The 13,824-nt window shown below is 52.2% G+C and overlaps 6 protein-coding genes across 6 annotated transcripts; 3 read left to right on the forward strand and 3 right to left on the reverse strand.

Moving 5' to 3' along the window:
- Positions 1 to 18: 18 nt before the first annotated feature.
- Positions 19 to 1,320, forward strand: BO94DRAFT_538333 (uncharacterized protein). The gene is made up of 2 exons (XM_025612470.1): positions 19 to 173; positions 232 to 1,320. The coding sequence occupies exons 1-2, from the start codon at positions 120 to 122 to the stop codon at positions 832 to 834; spliced, it is 657 nt and encodes a 218-aa protein (XP_025464268.1). The 5' UTR covers positions 19 to 119; the 3' UTR covers positions 835 to 1,320.
- A 1,335-nt stretch (positions 1,321 to 2,655) lies between these two features.
- Positions 2,656 to 4,700, forward strand: BO94DRAFT_549241 (uncharacterized protein; the record flags this gene model as incomplete). The annotated part of the gene is made up of 3 exons (XM_025613435.1): positions 2,656 to 2,715; positions 2,776 to 4,326; positions 4,380 to 4,700. The coding sequence occupies 3 exons, from the start codon at positions 2,656 to 2,658 to the stop codon at positions 4,698 to 4,700; spliced, it is 1,932 nt and encodes a 643-aa protein (XP_025464269.1).
- Positions 4,701 to 6,384: 1,684 nt separating this feature from the next.
- BO94DRAFT_559311 (putative serine/threonine-protein kinase) lies at positions 6,385 to 8,027 on the reverse strand (the record flags this gene model as incomplete). The annotated part of the gene is made up of 6 exons (XM_025614058.1): positions 6,385 to 6,566; positions 6,619 to 6,742; positions 6,971 to 7,320; positions 7,370 to 7,478; positions 7,518 to 7,710; positions 7,765 to 8,027. The coding sequence occupies 6 exons, from the start codon at positions 8,025 to 8,027 to the stop codon at positions 6,385 to 6,387; spliced, it is 1,221 nt and encodes a 406-aa protein (XP_025464270.1).
- A 294-nt stretch (positions 8,028 to 8,321) lies between these two features.
- On the reverse strand, positions 8,322 to 9,131 carry BO94DRAFT_588776 (uncharacterized protein; the record flags this gene model as incomplete). The annotated part of the gene is made up of 1 exon (XM_025615904.1): positions 8,322 to 9,131. One exon carries the CDS (start codon positions 9,129 to 9,131, stop codon positions 8,322 to 8,324), a length of 810 nt encoding a protein of 269 aa, XP_025464271.1.
- A 223-nt stretch (positions 9,132 to 9,354) lies between these two features.
- BO94DRAFT_588777 (uncharacterized protein) lies at positions 9,355 to 9,927 on the forward strand (the record flags this gene model as incomplete). Its single annotated transcript, XM_025615905.1, has 1 exon — positions 9,355 to 9,927. The coding sequence occupies one exon, from the start codon at positions 9,355 to 9,357 to the stop codon at positions 9,925 to 9,927; it is 573 nt and encodes a 190-aa protein (XP_025464272.1).
- Positions 9,928 to 10,807: 880 nt separating this feature from the next.
- BO94DRAFT_538337 (neutral/alkaline ceramidase) lies at positions 10,808 to 13,115 on the reverse strand. Its single transcript, XM_025612471.1, has one exon. The coding sequence runs from the start codon at positions 12,715 to 12,717 to the stop codon at positions 10,909 to 10,911; it is 1,809 nt and encodes a 602-aa protein (XP_025464273.1). The 5' UTR covers positions 12,718 to 13,115; the 3' UTR covers positions 10,808 to 10,908.
- Between the last annotated feature and the right edge of the window lie 709 nt (positions 13,116 to 13,824).

Here is a 13,824-nt window from a genome sequence, read left to right on the forward strand (position 1 = left end):
GTTGTCTCTCGTCTGCACCGCTCATCCATCTGGCACCGTCGACCTTTCTCGTCTTCCTCTTGTCCCCTATTCTCTCAATCTAATTCCTCTAGTTTTTATCAGGCTCGTTTTCTTAGATCATGCCGAACAGACAGTGGGATACTGGTAAAGCCGCGTGGTTGTATCCCCTGCGTGTATGTTTGGCCTGCTGCTGCCTGTTCTCGTTCATAGTGGAACTGACGGTTTCTCCAGGGTGTCTACTATTTTGCATCGCATCGTTATCTTTGGCCCTTGTTCAAGACTCGCCTGATCCCGATTGTGCTGCTCTCCGCCTTCATCTACGTTCTGCTCTTCCTGTTTGCATACCTGCCCCAGGTGGCCTTCCTCTCCATCTTCCAGGGCGTTGGAGCGTGGATCAGTGGTGCAGTCTTGGTCCTTGGAGAAGGCGCTGCCATTGTCGCTGCTCTGTTCGAGGCCTTCTTTGTCGACGAGACGCTAGTGGACATCTTCGACTCAGTGCTCGTGAGCGAGGGCCATGGCGAACTCGTGACCATGTCGCGGGTGCTGTACCCCCAGGGCGATGATGTCGTCAAACGGCTAGGCAAGCCCACTAAGAGCGCCGTTTACGCGCCGTTTTCCCTGCGGCAAATTGTGGAATTCGTGGTGCTCCTGCCGCTGAACTTTATTCCGGTGGCCGGAACGCCCATGTTTCTCGTGCTGACCGGCTACCGAGCGGGACCCTTCCACCACTGGCGATACTTCCAGCTGTTGGATCTTTCGAAACCGCAGCGCAAAGAAAGGATTCGTCGCAGACAACTGCAATACACCACGTGGGTTTCAACCTTGTCCCCCTGAAGATCTACCGAGGCTCAGCATGCTAACGATCAACCACGCGGGACCCAGATTTGGGACGGTGGCCCTGATTCTTCAGTTGATGCCCATTTTGTCAATGTTTTTCTTGATGTCAACCGCGGTTGGGTCAGCTCTTTGGGCCGTGGAGATCGAGAACAAACGGGATCTTTTGGGTAGAAGGCCCGGGCGAGATCCCGAGAGCATCTACCGCGACGACGACGCGATGATATGAACGGGGGTTCCGCTCCTTCTTTTAGCCTAATTTTCTTCTCTTAGCGCCACCACACCTCTTTTGCATTTTTCGCCTACTTATGCTCTGCCTTGGCAATGGTGATCTCCACGGCCATCCTCCGTACTAGTACTGGTTTAATGTGGTCGCATTACAGACCGGGGTTTCTTCCAACATTCCTTCCATATCTTGCTGTCTCGTAGCTAGAATGCTAGATAGATGCCCGGATATTCCGGTAGATAGGCGATCATCATCCATCCCGTTGCGATGGCTGGCCCCTGCGACAGGATACGAGGGAGGGCCGACTCCACCTGGTGCGGGTTTTTTTTTTTGGGCATTTATCAATTTATGATTTCGCAGGTGTCTTAAGTGGATTGGAACTTTGCAAGTGGCCGGTGGATGCCGACCGATTGGGAAGGATCCCCTGACGGGGCGGGACTACTTACTGACTAGTAGCAAATCTTAGGCGCCGAAGCAAAGTTTCCGGCGCCCGACAAGTCCCTCGATCCCACCGGATTTGTTACCCGCCGCGCGAGGGAGCAAATCAGGCACGGAGACACTGTGACGCTGAGAGTCTCAGTCGGGGCCATTGTATGTATTATCAATCATGATGAAGCACTGCCTCGGCGCCTCTGGGAGTCCGGTGTGACCTCAGTTGCCTTGATGATGATGATGATGATGATGATGATGATGATGATGATAATTATGGTTCAGAATAGGATTGTATGACGCGCCGCCACGTGACTTCTCCCCCGCCTCCTGGCCGGTCTCGCTCGCTCTCCGTTACACTCTCCGTTACGCTCGTCGCTCTCGCGGCCCGGCGGGATCGGCAATCCATTCCAAATCATCCATTCCCCCTCATCGTGTGACAGTGGAAGTACCTACCTACAAGGAAGAAAACACAGCAGACGCACCCATGGTGCTCCATAAACGGTCATCACCGGTGAGGTGCAGGCTTCCGATTCCACCCGTCATTGGAGCCCCTCCTCTCGATCGACGGCGGAGTCACCCAACTTAAGGTACCAGGCTACCAGCCAACCTAAGCCGGCGGCTTTATCGTCTAGACCTCCACTGGGCGGGGATCTTGACCGGTGGTCCATATTGCATTAGGTCACTCCGGGGTCGCTTCTTTGGGAACAACGCTGACCACTCTCTCACAAGTCTAAACTCAAATGTTGAACGGTCCTGCGATCGAGTCGGCTTCTAGACGCCGCCCTTAATAACTTTCGAGCCTCGTCCGGCGATCGTCCTTCCAATTTCCCCCACAGCGACTGCGCCGTTTATCCGATACCTATTCCGCTTACCCTGTCCCTCTCCCCCCCCTGCTGGTGCCCAGGTGCAGTGCTGCAGTCGTCGTTAGTGCCCGGTGCTATCGACCGGCCTTAACTATCCGTTACTATTCTGGCTGCATCTTCTCCAGATCTCTCTCCCCCACCCATCTCGCCTTCATCTCCGGCCCGCGCCCGACAGCGCCACAACGTACCGCCTCAGCGGTTTAGTATGCGCGGACGGTCCCGGTCCTTGTCTGCACCAGGCCCCGATGTTCTAGTCTTCCTTTAAAGCATGGGAGCATCCACCGTGCTCTTTGTATACCCATGGACCAACGAACCCGGCTGCGCAAGGCTTGTGATGCCTGTAGTATTCGCAAAGTGAAGGTAGATGTTCTAATGCCCCCGTCCTATGCTATGGTTGCTAACCCCACTTGATGTGTGCAGTGCGACACCAGCGGACCACCCTGTCGGTCGTGCGCAAGCTTAGACATTCCTTGTACCTATGAACGACCGAGTCGCCGGCGTGGTCCCCCCAACCGCCATGCAGAAGCATTCAAAAAGCAGAAATTAGCAGAATCCCCTTCGGGCTCTCCGAGTCCGTCAGACCACACTACTACCCCGGGTCCTCCAGCATCGACGCCCTCAGCAAGCCCGGTTCTCCTGTCGCTGGAATCCATTTGTTCATTGCCTACAGTCCGACTGCTCATAGATGATTTCTTTACCTTCATTCACCCATTGGTTCCCGTTCCCCATGAACCCACATTCCGCGCCTCTTTGGAGCGACGAGAGGACCTCACCAATCCCACCTTTCTAGCCCTCACGGCCGCCATGATCGGGACCCTAGTGGCCTCCTTTCCGCGACGACCCAAACAGCACATCAAGACGGAAGCCGAAAAAGCAGCATTCCCGCACTCAATGGCACTGGTCAAGCGGTGCCATGACGTCGCAGTCCAAGCTCGGGGCTCCGGCTACCTTGACCGAAGCGCAACGATCTACGATGCCGCCATCAGCTATTTTCTCGGCCTCTGCTCGGGATATGTCTGGCACATACGCCGATGTCGCGCATACTTGGCCGAATGTCTGACCATGATACATGTGTACGATCTCTGCCGCCAGTCGAACCGCTTTTCATCAATGACTCCGACTAGCCCGTCTTCCTCGTCACGTTATTCGCAAGATCCGTCTGGTGCGATGGCTGATAATCCCGTCGATATCATCGAGCAGGAACTCGGGCGACGTTTATTCTACACCACCATCGCCGGCTATCGGACGTTGCAGCAGCTAGGCTCTGGCGACGCAACTATCCATGTGCCTTCCGAGACTCCTACTGAACGCTATCCTCCTCTGCCACTCGAGGTGGACGACGAATATATCTTCTCAACTCATGTGGATCCACAACCACCCAATCGGGTGTCACTTTTGGTGGGCTTTAATGCCAACGTTCGTGTGCTGCATTCTTACAATGCCCTCTCCGCCTGGGAGACGGCGTTTGGGCGCGGCCAGATCTTTGACTGGAACCGGCAACGTTCCCTGATGTGGGAGTGTCTGCAACAGGCTAAAGCTGCACTCTCTAGTGTCCCCAGAGAACTGGTGATTCGGCTGTCCGATGACTCTAGGTCGAGCAATGGGCAGGGCCACTTCAGTCCCACGCCCATTGCGGAGGATACCCGTCATGTACAATATGAGATCCAAAAGGCGAACATGTACGCAACCCAGCTAGGCACCAGGTCATACTTGGTTGAGAAATATTGGACCTTGTATGGGGCATGGAAAATGCAGCGAAAACTGTCCGACGAACAAATCCCCCTGAGCCCTCGAACCACCATCAAGGTCGAGGGCGAGCAGTCACATAACCAGGACATATCCGATGCGGATGCGCAATCCGACCACATTGGTCAGATGATGGCCGAAGAGCGTCGGCTCGTGATCCGCGACTTGTTCATCTTGTTGCAGTCGGTCAACGAAGTCAACATGGAGCCCAATGGTGGCAGCTTTGTATGCACACTAGCACCCTTTGCCATTCGTCCCAATTACTGATCTATCTGCAGACCTCCAAAGTTCGGCAAGTCGCATCCACATTACTCAACTTCCCTCATCACAGCGTGATCACCCCCTCCATGTCAGGCCCGCACCCTCTCACCACGACCGAAGCGGAAACCTACCTTCGCGCATTCATCGACACACTTGTCCGCCTCGAGGGGGTGAGACCAGGTCTGATAGCAGCTGGGACTAGTCCCGGGTCACATCGGCAATCGATCAGCTATCTAAGTGATCACGACCGTGACGAAGAAGAGCTGCGCCAGTGGGCCAGTTTGAAAGAATACCAATCCAAGTTTGCCGAAGCAGGGGGAGTGTTATCCGAACTGTGATAGGGTTCCAAAACTGCTACTTGCATCCACCAAAGTCTGGGCAGGCTGTATTGATTGTTTAGTTGGATGGCCAACTAATTGCTTTCGAGTACTTCTGTGTTTGATTGATTAGCTGGGGACGGAGTTCCGAGTGTGTATTGGGCAAGATGACTGAACGGCCTTGGAATTGTATTATAATAGAGTTGTATTCTGGAGATGACTGAACATGTCATGAAGTATCACCAATATAGAAATGTTCGATCCTTACTGTCTACCATTGGAGCTAGGCCCTGCGCTTAGGGGACTGGCCCATCCGCCGAATCACTTAGACTTGAGACGAGTCAAACTGTAAGTCAATCCTCCCGATAAGATTAAATAGCCAGCGGGTATAATACTGGTGCAATTCTCCCTCTATTCCAATTATGACCGCCCCCAGAAAGGAAATCCCCCTGGGACGATTCAGCCATGAATTGTATACCCGACTTCATAACCGAATGGTGGAAACATTACCAACCAACCTCCGAATCCACTCGTCCTCACAGTTTCATCCCTGGTTAGTCCATTTCCTCCCAACGCGCGTACTACCATCCTGATGCGCCAGATTCCTTGCATGATTCGCAATGACTTCAACGAAACGACAGACTCGACAGTCTCGGTTGCCATCTCCTGCTGTACCAAAGGATAGGGGCTTAACACAAAAAGGCCCAACAAGCTGCATATAGCGCAAGGCCCATTTGCACACACTAGCAACAAATCCCTACAGGGCTGAATGATCTTGCGTGAGTTTTATGATTCACGAACAGGGCCGCAGAAGAAGAAAGGCCAATAAGTAACAGTTCGTTCTCATCGGGTCTTTTCTTCCGAGTCACATATAGCATCGCACAGAGGAATGCTCTAAAAGCCATAAAGGCTGACATTTGGTGGATATTCTATAGGTACCTAGTTTCCCCTTCCCCTTTCCCCAAAGTACCTACCTACCTAGTTACCTACCCACTTAGTCATGGAATAATCACTAAGCTTCTAGTAGTACCTACTCTTCACTCTTTCGGCGCGCTTCGCCGCGGAATCTGGTCCAGGGTTCTGCTATATTATTAGTAGCGTTGTGGTTTAAATGGACTGGCGACGGCAGGGGGCCTGATCTGTCATAGATCGCTTTAAATGCCCGCTTCGCTGTGTGTGTGTATAGTCTAGATATTTGGGGAAAGTGTTGAGCGAATAGTGGTCATAAAAATGGGGGGCTCGGGATACGCCGAAGGATGTGTGTGCAACCTTGTCGCTAACTGGGATATCCAGATTGCCTGTATTGTCTTTGATTGGATGGATTTTAAACGCCCACTCTAAGGTCAGCAGCCCTTTTTTCCCTTTTTCTTCTCGACTGTTGTATGTTTGAGCCTCGTGTGCATATAATGTACCTACCTACTGGTGATGGTGACTGTCTAGTTCGCTTTGGGCTCCACCTGCATGCAGCTCTTCCATTCTCGAAGCGCCAACTGAAACCCCTGGGTGTATGTAGCACGTCATGGTTGAGAGGCTGGCTTCACACGTTGTTGGATATGGAAGCTCAGCTGGCTCGTTTGCAACTGGAGTGTGCTCTATGTTAGTTAACTCGTAGTATATGCTAGCGGGGTTTGATGGACAATGTAGAGGGCTAGTCTGAAACCGGGTACTTTGTAAGGCTTGATTCCCCCAAGTAATTTGGCCGTTGTTAGCGCCTAAGTTTCAGAAACGGGTGATCCATCAATTCATGAGCTGTTTTCCTCTTCTCCGGGAGCCAGGTAAGCATTTGTCGAACAAAGGATACAAATACTTCTCGATCCTTCTCTTCAAGGAATGGGATTCTGTCCTCCAAGCTTTGAGATGGAATCAACTCATTATGTCGAAATTCATCTTGAACGGTCAGTAAGCCAGGTGTTGACATATGGGATATTCCTCGACCCACCATCTGCGTTAAAGAAAGGGCCACCAAAGAATTCTTGGGAATTATTGCAGAGCTTGCCAGAGTCGTTCGTGACGGGCTGGGGCCAGTTGTGCTCGGACATGACCTGGGATTTCGCAAGCAATGCCTTGGGGGCGGGCCGAATAGGGAAATCATTTCAGCGAGGTGTGACTTTGCGTCGTAATGGCCATCTGTATCATGCACCTGCTGGAATAACTCCTTGGTCCCAAGAACATTCTACAACTTGCCAAAAGACATCATTAGGATGATGCCCGCCAACGATATCAAACATAAGAGAGGAAACGAAAAGCACGAGCGTTGTACATGTCCAGATAAACAAGTACGGGGGTCTTACCAGCACGCCGAAATTCCAAATATCTGCCTTAGAATCCCAACCGCAGCCAAGAATTACCTCTGGAGCACGGTAGTAGTCTGGTTGGATGGGATAAATGCCAAGTTGCTCTCCCACCATTCCGTCTTTTGTAGATGGCTGGTTGAGTCTTGTCGCAAGCCCGAAATCGGCTATTATGGGAACTATGTTCTTAATTTCTTTCGCATCAAGAGCACCGAAATCATTATGGCAGCGGTAGATAGTCCGGCCACTCTCGCGATCAATCTTGGAATGCATAGGTTGTTGTCGCTGAATGAAGCGGGTAAGGATATTTTCGTTTTCGAAGCTCATGAGGATATTCCCGAGCTTTAGATCTGAAAGAGAATATCAGAATGGGAGCAGGGAATTACGATTAGCACTCACACGCGTGGACAACTTTGCATTCCGAATGGAGATAGTCAAGACCAGCAAGGAGAAAATAGATATAGGCCTTCGCAATGGGCAAAGGAAGCTTTCGATCAACGAAGCGCCTCTGTAAAATTCAGAGAGGCTCTCTCATTGGTTCATATACGAGGCACATGTGCTTTCCCTCCGGACCAGTGATCTCGAAGTCATCCAAACACGTCCGTAGAATCACGCGGCCTCGATGCTCTGGACTTTGCTGAGCGATATGGCTTTCAATTTCCTTCTCATGCAGGACATCATCGGCATCATTACAATTTATTATCTTCAGGGCTACTGTTCGCTCAGATTCCCATCTGAATCTTGGCCAGGATCAGTTTCTCGGAGGCCAACATGAAGCAAGCAAGCGCGGGTACCTTGAAATGTCTCGGGCGAGCCACACGGTGGATTGTGATCCCCAGCTAATCTTGGTAAGTAGTTGGAATTTCTTGACCCGTACTTCCCCGGGCCTTGCTGGGTAGAAATCCGCGGAATTGTAGGCAGGACAAAGCTCCTCGTCGACACGTTCCTGCTGAGGAATTGGAGGCCCCGAATTGGGCGGTAACTGCCAGAGCGGCTTTTGAGCGAAGGAGAACATACTACGTCGCGATGTCATGGCCAGTCGCCAAAGAGCCGACATTAGGCATTCAGGCGTTACTGGAACGCTCTGGAGATGATCAAGTACAAGGGAAAGTAAGGTACAAGAGGCTGAGCTCCCTAAATAGCCGCCAGGAGGCTTAACTATGCAGTATGACTAAGCGCCAAGCATCACTGCACGGTGTATACATGGATTCTATATACAATGAACCTAAGCGATTGTTGTCGAGCAGATCAATTCTAATAATTACATTGTCAACTATTTGCCCCCTTTCTTATCCCCAACCATAGGAAAGAGATACATTATCCAGCACATTAATAAACCAATTATGTGGTGTTATGTTTGCTCAGAAACAGTCACAGTCTCGGTGGTTTTCTCCGTTACGGTTTTGGTCTCCGTTTCTGTCTCCGTTACGGTCTTTGTCTCCATCTTTGTCTCCGTCTCGGTAATAGTGATATAACCATGCCCTGTTGGTGTGACTGGGACAATCCTGAGGATGTCGCCGGTTTCGGTGGTGGAGGAGTAGCTTATTGTTGCTGTTTTCGGCTCTGCTGTGGTTGGGGTTGTTGTTTCTTCGTCGGCTTCTGTGGAAGAGGTTGAGGGTTGTTCGGTGGGAGTTGGCGTTAGTTTCACTATGATTGTTGATGTGACTATGGATGTAGATGTAGGTGTGTATGTAACTGCTGCTTCTGTTTGAGTTGTAGATGCTGGGGCAGGCTCTGGGGTGTTGATGGTAGATGTTGAGTCTTGAGCGAAGGATGTGGTTGTGCTGGTTGTGGTTGGTTTGTTGGCGATGGTGACGTAGACAGTTTTGACTGAGGTTGATGTTGCGTGGATGGTGCTTGTTTCTTCGGATTCTGGGGTTGTAGTTGGGGTGGAGGTGGAGATTGTATCTGGATCAGGGGCCAGATAGGACGTCCCAACCAGAGTCGTTGAACCTTCAGGCGTGACCAGCACGACGACTGGGGTAGGGGCTGAGGTTGTACTAGCATCCGCTATTCCTGACGATGAGGTGGTCTCAGCCACTGTCACGCCAATGAATGGGGAAGGCTTGTGCGATGTTGGCGTAGGGGTTTGCGAGCTTGGGGCGATAGCCTCAACACTGCCAGTGGCTTTTACGGTCGCAAGGGTTGATTTTCCTTCCATGGAAGTCGTAGACGAGGAGACATCATTGGTAGAAGTGAGGGTTGGAGTCGCTATGCTCTCACTGGAAGTGGACGAGGTAGAAGATGAGGATGAAGAGGCAGATGAAGAGGTAGAGGAAGGGGAAGAGGAAGAGCTGGTGCTGGCCCCCAGAATTGGCCCGATTACTCCAAGCGTCGTACTAGACGTTGTAGTTTGAGGCACGTGGGATGACGAAGAATCTATAATGATCGCTGGCACGGCGCTTGAGGACAAGGCTGCGACTCTAGAAGACTGGAGTGGCCTACTAGAGGACGCGATGGTCTCTCGCACGTGGGATGATGAGGATTTTGTGGGAACCTCTGTTGCACTTGACGAGTGCGAGACTGCGGAAGGCGATACTTCAAGTATTATAATAGAGGACGATGTCTCTGGGTTGTGGGAGGACGAAGCTTTCATTGAAGTCTCCGGTACAACGCTCGAGGAGGACAACGTAGCGACATGGGAGGACTCTGCAAGTGTACTAGAGGAAGTTATAGAGTCCGAGGCGTGTGATGAGGACGTTTTCGTCGGAGAGATTAATGCTGCACTTGAGGGTGACACCGTGACTGCAGATGATGGGGTTATAGTCTCGGGGATGGGCGATGAGGCTTCCGTGGTGCTCTCCGACATTACCGACAAGGTACTAGGCGAGGCTGCATTCGCAGAAGAAGATTCAGCCGGAGTAATTGGTTCAACCCGAGTAGAATGGGATGTAGATGGTGCTGGAACCACTGCACTTGAGCTGGACAGCGGCTCGGTGGTGGTGTGTGCAGCTTGAGGGAGGCTGGACGGTGTTACAGGAATCACGGTCAATGCGTCGCCACCATCGTCATCATCGCCAGCAGCTTCGTCGACAATATGACTGGCAACGTGCACATAGGGGGTAGTAAGCGAAGGGGATGGAGCGAGTGACTCGAGGTGTCTGATCTTGGGAGCCAAAAGAGCGATCGGGCCAGCCGCGCAGGTAAAGACAAAGAAATGAACCAAGAGGATCACGTGGAGAATAGACATTCTGCGTTCTGCTGGAGATTATGAAGTATGATGCAATAGACTAGCAGTGAAAGAGAGGATGCCAGTATAAATAATTGTCAAGCTGGACGGGCATGACTCGGCAAGTTCAGAGATAGTGATTCATCTTTGCGTGAGCTATTAAGAGACAATGAAAGAAGCGAACGAGAAAGGGAAGAAGAACAATACTATTAGGAAGAAGGAGAGAAAAATTGGAGAGAAAGACGGTGGGAGCGAATGAGAGCGGCGGCAAAAGAGAGCTTTAAGAAGGCAGCGGGCCACGAGAGCATCGGCCTCTTTATTTAGTTTAAGCACGGCCTGGGCCGTCATTGTCTGCAGCTTGACATGAAACCTACCAGCGAGGTGCCTGCGGTGGTGGGACTGGCGTAGACTGGCTGGTGGTGGGCACTGGAACGGTTGGCTGTCGCGAGTCGAGTTGGCGCGCGACAAAGAACGGCTCCAGGATGTTGCAGGTTTGCAGCACCCACCCGATCCATTGGCAATCCCGCTCTGTTCTGCAGACCGCTGAAGCAAAATGGAGCTGGTCAGGCCCTCCAATACATTCCTGCGGTCGGGGAAACGCCTCACGGAGATGCTAAGCCACCACCTTGAGCCATGGCTAGACAATCATTGGAGGAGCTACGCACACGATGAAATTGGATTGCTTATATTCCCATGCTATAGCAGTGATGCACGGCCCAAGCCCCAAAGTCATTACCGGATGGAGACTCTCAACCAATCCATAATGACTTCAGCTGACTGCGACCGTAAACGCCTCGCTAATCCCTTCGAAGGATGATATCTTGCCCAACACAGTCTTCGAATCGCCATAATAGTGGAACCGATAAGTCCCGCCCTCCACAGGATTGGGGTTTCCAGTACTGTAATACTCATCCTCTATCTGCCACTGGAGCGTCACCTCGCTGTATCCAAGGATGGTACTCGTCCTCTCCCAATTATACAGAAGGTTCCAATCACTGTCGGTGCGCACAGCCTCCCATGATCCGTTACCGGAGTTGTACTTCTCCACGGCCGCAAAATTGGACTCCAAGCGCAAGTTGTTTCGGGGGTTGGCTCCCACAAACGTGACGCTCACGACATCCCCCGGCCCATAGGTGATATTGGCTGCCGAGGATACAACATCCCCAAATGCTTTGCCCACAGGCGAGCCATCATATACCACCGAGGGGATAAAGCTCAGTGAATTGTTGGTGTTGATAGGAGGCGCCACGCCGGATGACAATGACGGTAAACTAGACGCCTTGGGCGATTGTCCGAGGTATGGCAGATACATAAGGGTCAGGTTGACATACGCCGCAAGTGTGCTGGGGCCATACAGGGTCGAGGCCCCCTCGTAGCGCTGCACTCCGTATTCCTCCTCCGTAGCAACGTAATGAGCATAACTATTGGACGGTGCCCCCAGAACTACGAGTGGTTCGGCGACCGAAAGAACATCAGTGGCTGACTGGGCAATGGCTTCTTTCCACCGCCGCCCCGACATGGTTGTAGCCTCGCTTGTAGAGATGATGATGAATAGCTGGCCCACCCTCAGGAGCTGAATGTCCACAATATTTGGTGTCCAGGCATACGGTTGTGTGATTGGCCCGACGTCAAGAAGGACCTCTTTTGGCGCTTGGCACGCCTGCTGTTCTTTCGATGGTTGATGAACGAACGCGCGCGCAACGTACCACAGAGGATTGGAATCAGCTGGGCCGGTGCCATTCTGAGTGAAATCCATCACTCCTGGCCCGTCCGTGGTGCCTGCTGCGAAGGAGAATCCCAACGCTGCCGGGCATGTCTTCAGGGTGCTACCATTGAACGGTGATTGGAAGGTGTAGTTGGACAAGTCCTGGTATACATGGAAAGAGCGGACGCCGGTGCTGGAAAGGATCCGAACAGGATTAGAATCCAGTTGACCGTACAATTCTTTCGCAGCTGCGTACTGCAGCCGTCCGATCTCGAAGCAGCTCTTTGCGCCGTTGTCCTTCTCGCGGAAAAAGGGTCCACGGCCGTGGCAGTCTTCTGTCTTTCCACCACACGTGCTGTCCGAGTATTTACATTCCTGTCCAGTGCCATCCTCACACCAAGCACCCAGGACATTCGGACTGGTATCGCCGACATTCGACTGAGAGAAGCCTGCGACAAAGTCATCCGCAAACCTTTGGTCGCTCTGGACACTTCTCTCGAAGAGCCAAGCGGCAACTCCCTTGTTATCTCCAGTGATCAGGGTATTGTTTTCGTACAGGGATGTGCCATGGACCGGGAAGAAGGTGAGCACAGCCGTGGTCTTGTTGTCGGATTCCCGATCAAATCTCAGAAGGGTCAGCGTCTTATCCACGTTTGCCGAGTACCGTGCTTTTTCTTCCGCGGGATTGGCATCATAGGCGTAGGGGCTTCGATTGATATTGGCATTTTCTAGGTCTATTGACCCAAAGCTCAGACGCCCAGGCGCCAGACTCTCATGAGCTCGCTGGATAGAAAGAATAACACCATCGACAAGCGCCTGGTAGCTTTGTTTATCAAACCCTTTCGTAGGGATCTGAGGAAGAAGATAATTCATCCAGGCTCCCGGGCCGGAATGAGAGTGAGTTCCAGTAAGGGCAACATTTTGCTCGGTGTACCGAGCATAGTCGCCCCCTAGGCTAGCAAGACCCTCAAGCACGCCATGTCGTACAGCAGTGTCACCCGACTGGGCATCCACGACTAAATAGATAAAGGTGTCATCTGGACTATTGGCATCCGCAACAATGAAAGCACGAGAATAGATTCTCTGCCGAAGACCAGTCCCAATCTGATCCAGGTTAGCATAGCCATTAAGCCCTAGCTCGACAACGGGCCTGGTAGACGGATTAGCAACGTGGATGCGGTCCTGAGGACAGGAGTATTACCCCGTTATATCCGCCTTTCCTGCCCCTAGCAGGAAGATGCCATCATCATCCGCCGTAGTAGCAGCCGCTCTGTGTACCCACTTAGGCTGTGCACCGATATCGAGTGGCTGGTAATGGTTCTGAACCAACGAGAAGAGTTGCAGAAACACAAGAGCCGTTGCTAAGCTGCTGGCCAGAGCCACGCCAAGCCTAATATTGGCCATTCCGCGAGATATGCGATATGCTCTGGGTCGTTAGAGCACCAGGACGTTCTCAGGTTGGCCACGGGAATGCAAGGTTCTTATTGCAAGAACCGACCGAGGCAGGGGCTATCACAAGGCATGACCGGCTAATTTGGAAAAGGGTGCCGGTGATGACACTGCAGCGTCCTGGAGCCTTGAAAACGGACGGCGGAAGAGGCGCGATTGGTGTGAAGGCGACTGGAATGTAGCAGGAAGGGTCCGGCTCGTCCTGTTGTCCTCCGCGGCTAGGCTCGATCAGGGATGCTCTCGTCGCCCCGCATAGCTTGACAAGGGGATTCTGAGGCCGAATACTGCGCTGAGATGAAGGACTCTGGTGATGGTTGAGTCATCATGGTTGCTGTCAATGGATGCCATGGCGGGGGACTGACCAGTCAGAAATCAGCACAGGATGTCACAGGGTACAGGGTAGCAGGGAGCCATGTCGATCGCATGAACACATTCTAGGTAGCGAGGCCTAGGCTGATTCTTTAATTAAACAAAGGATGTGAGGCCCGTCTTGCCTAAAGACAACACTCGAGAAGAATGATCGCGTGCAGG

This window comes from Aspergillus sclerotioniger (assembly GCF_003184525.1).
Source record: "Aspergillus sclerotioniger CBS 115572 chromosome Unknown BO94scaffold_27, whole genome shotgun sequence".
NCBI classification, from domain to species: domain Eukaryota; kingdom Fungi; phylum Ascomycota; class Eurotiomycetes; order Eurotiales; family Aspergillaceae; genus Aspergillus; species Aspergillus sclerotioniger.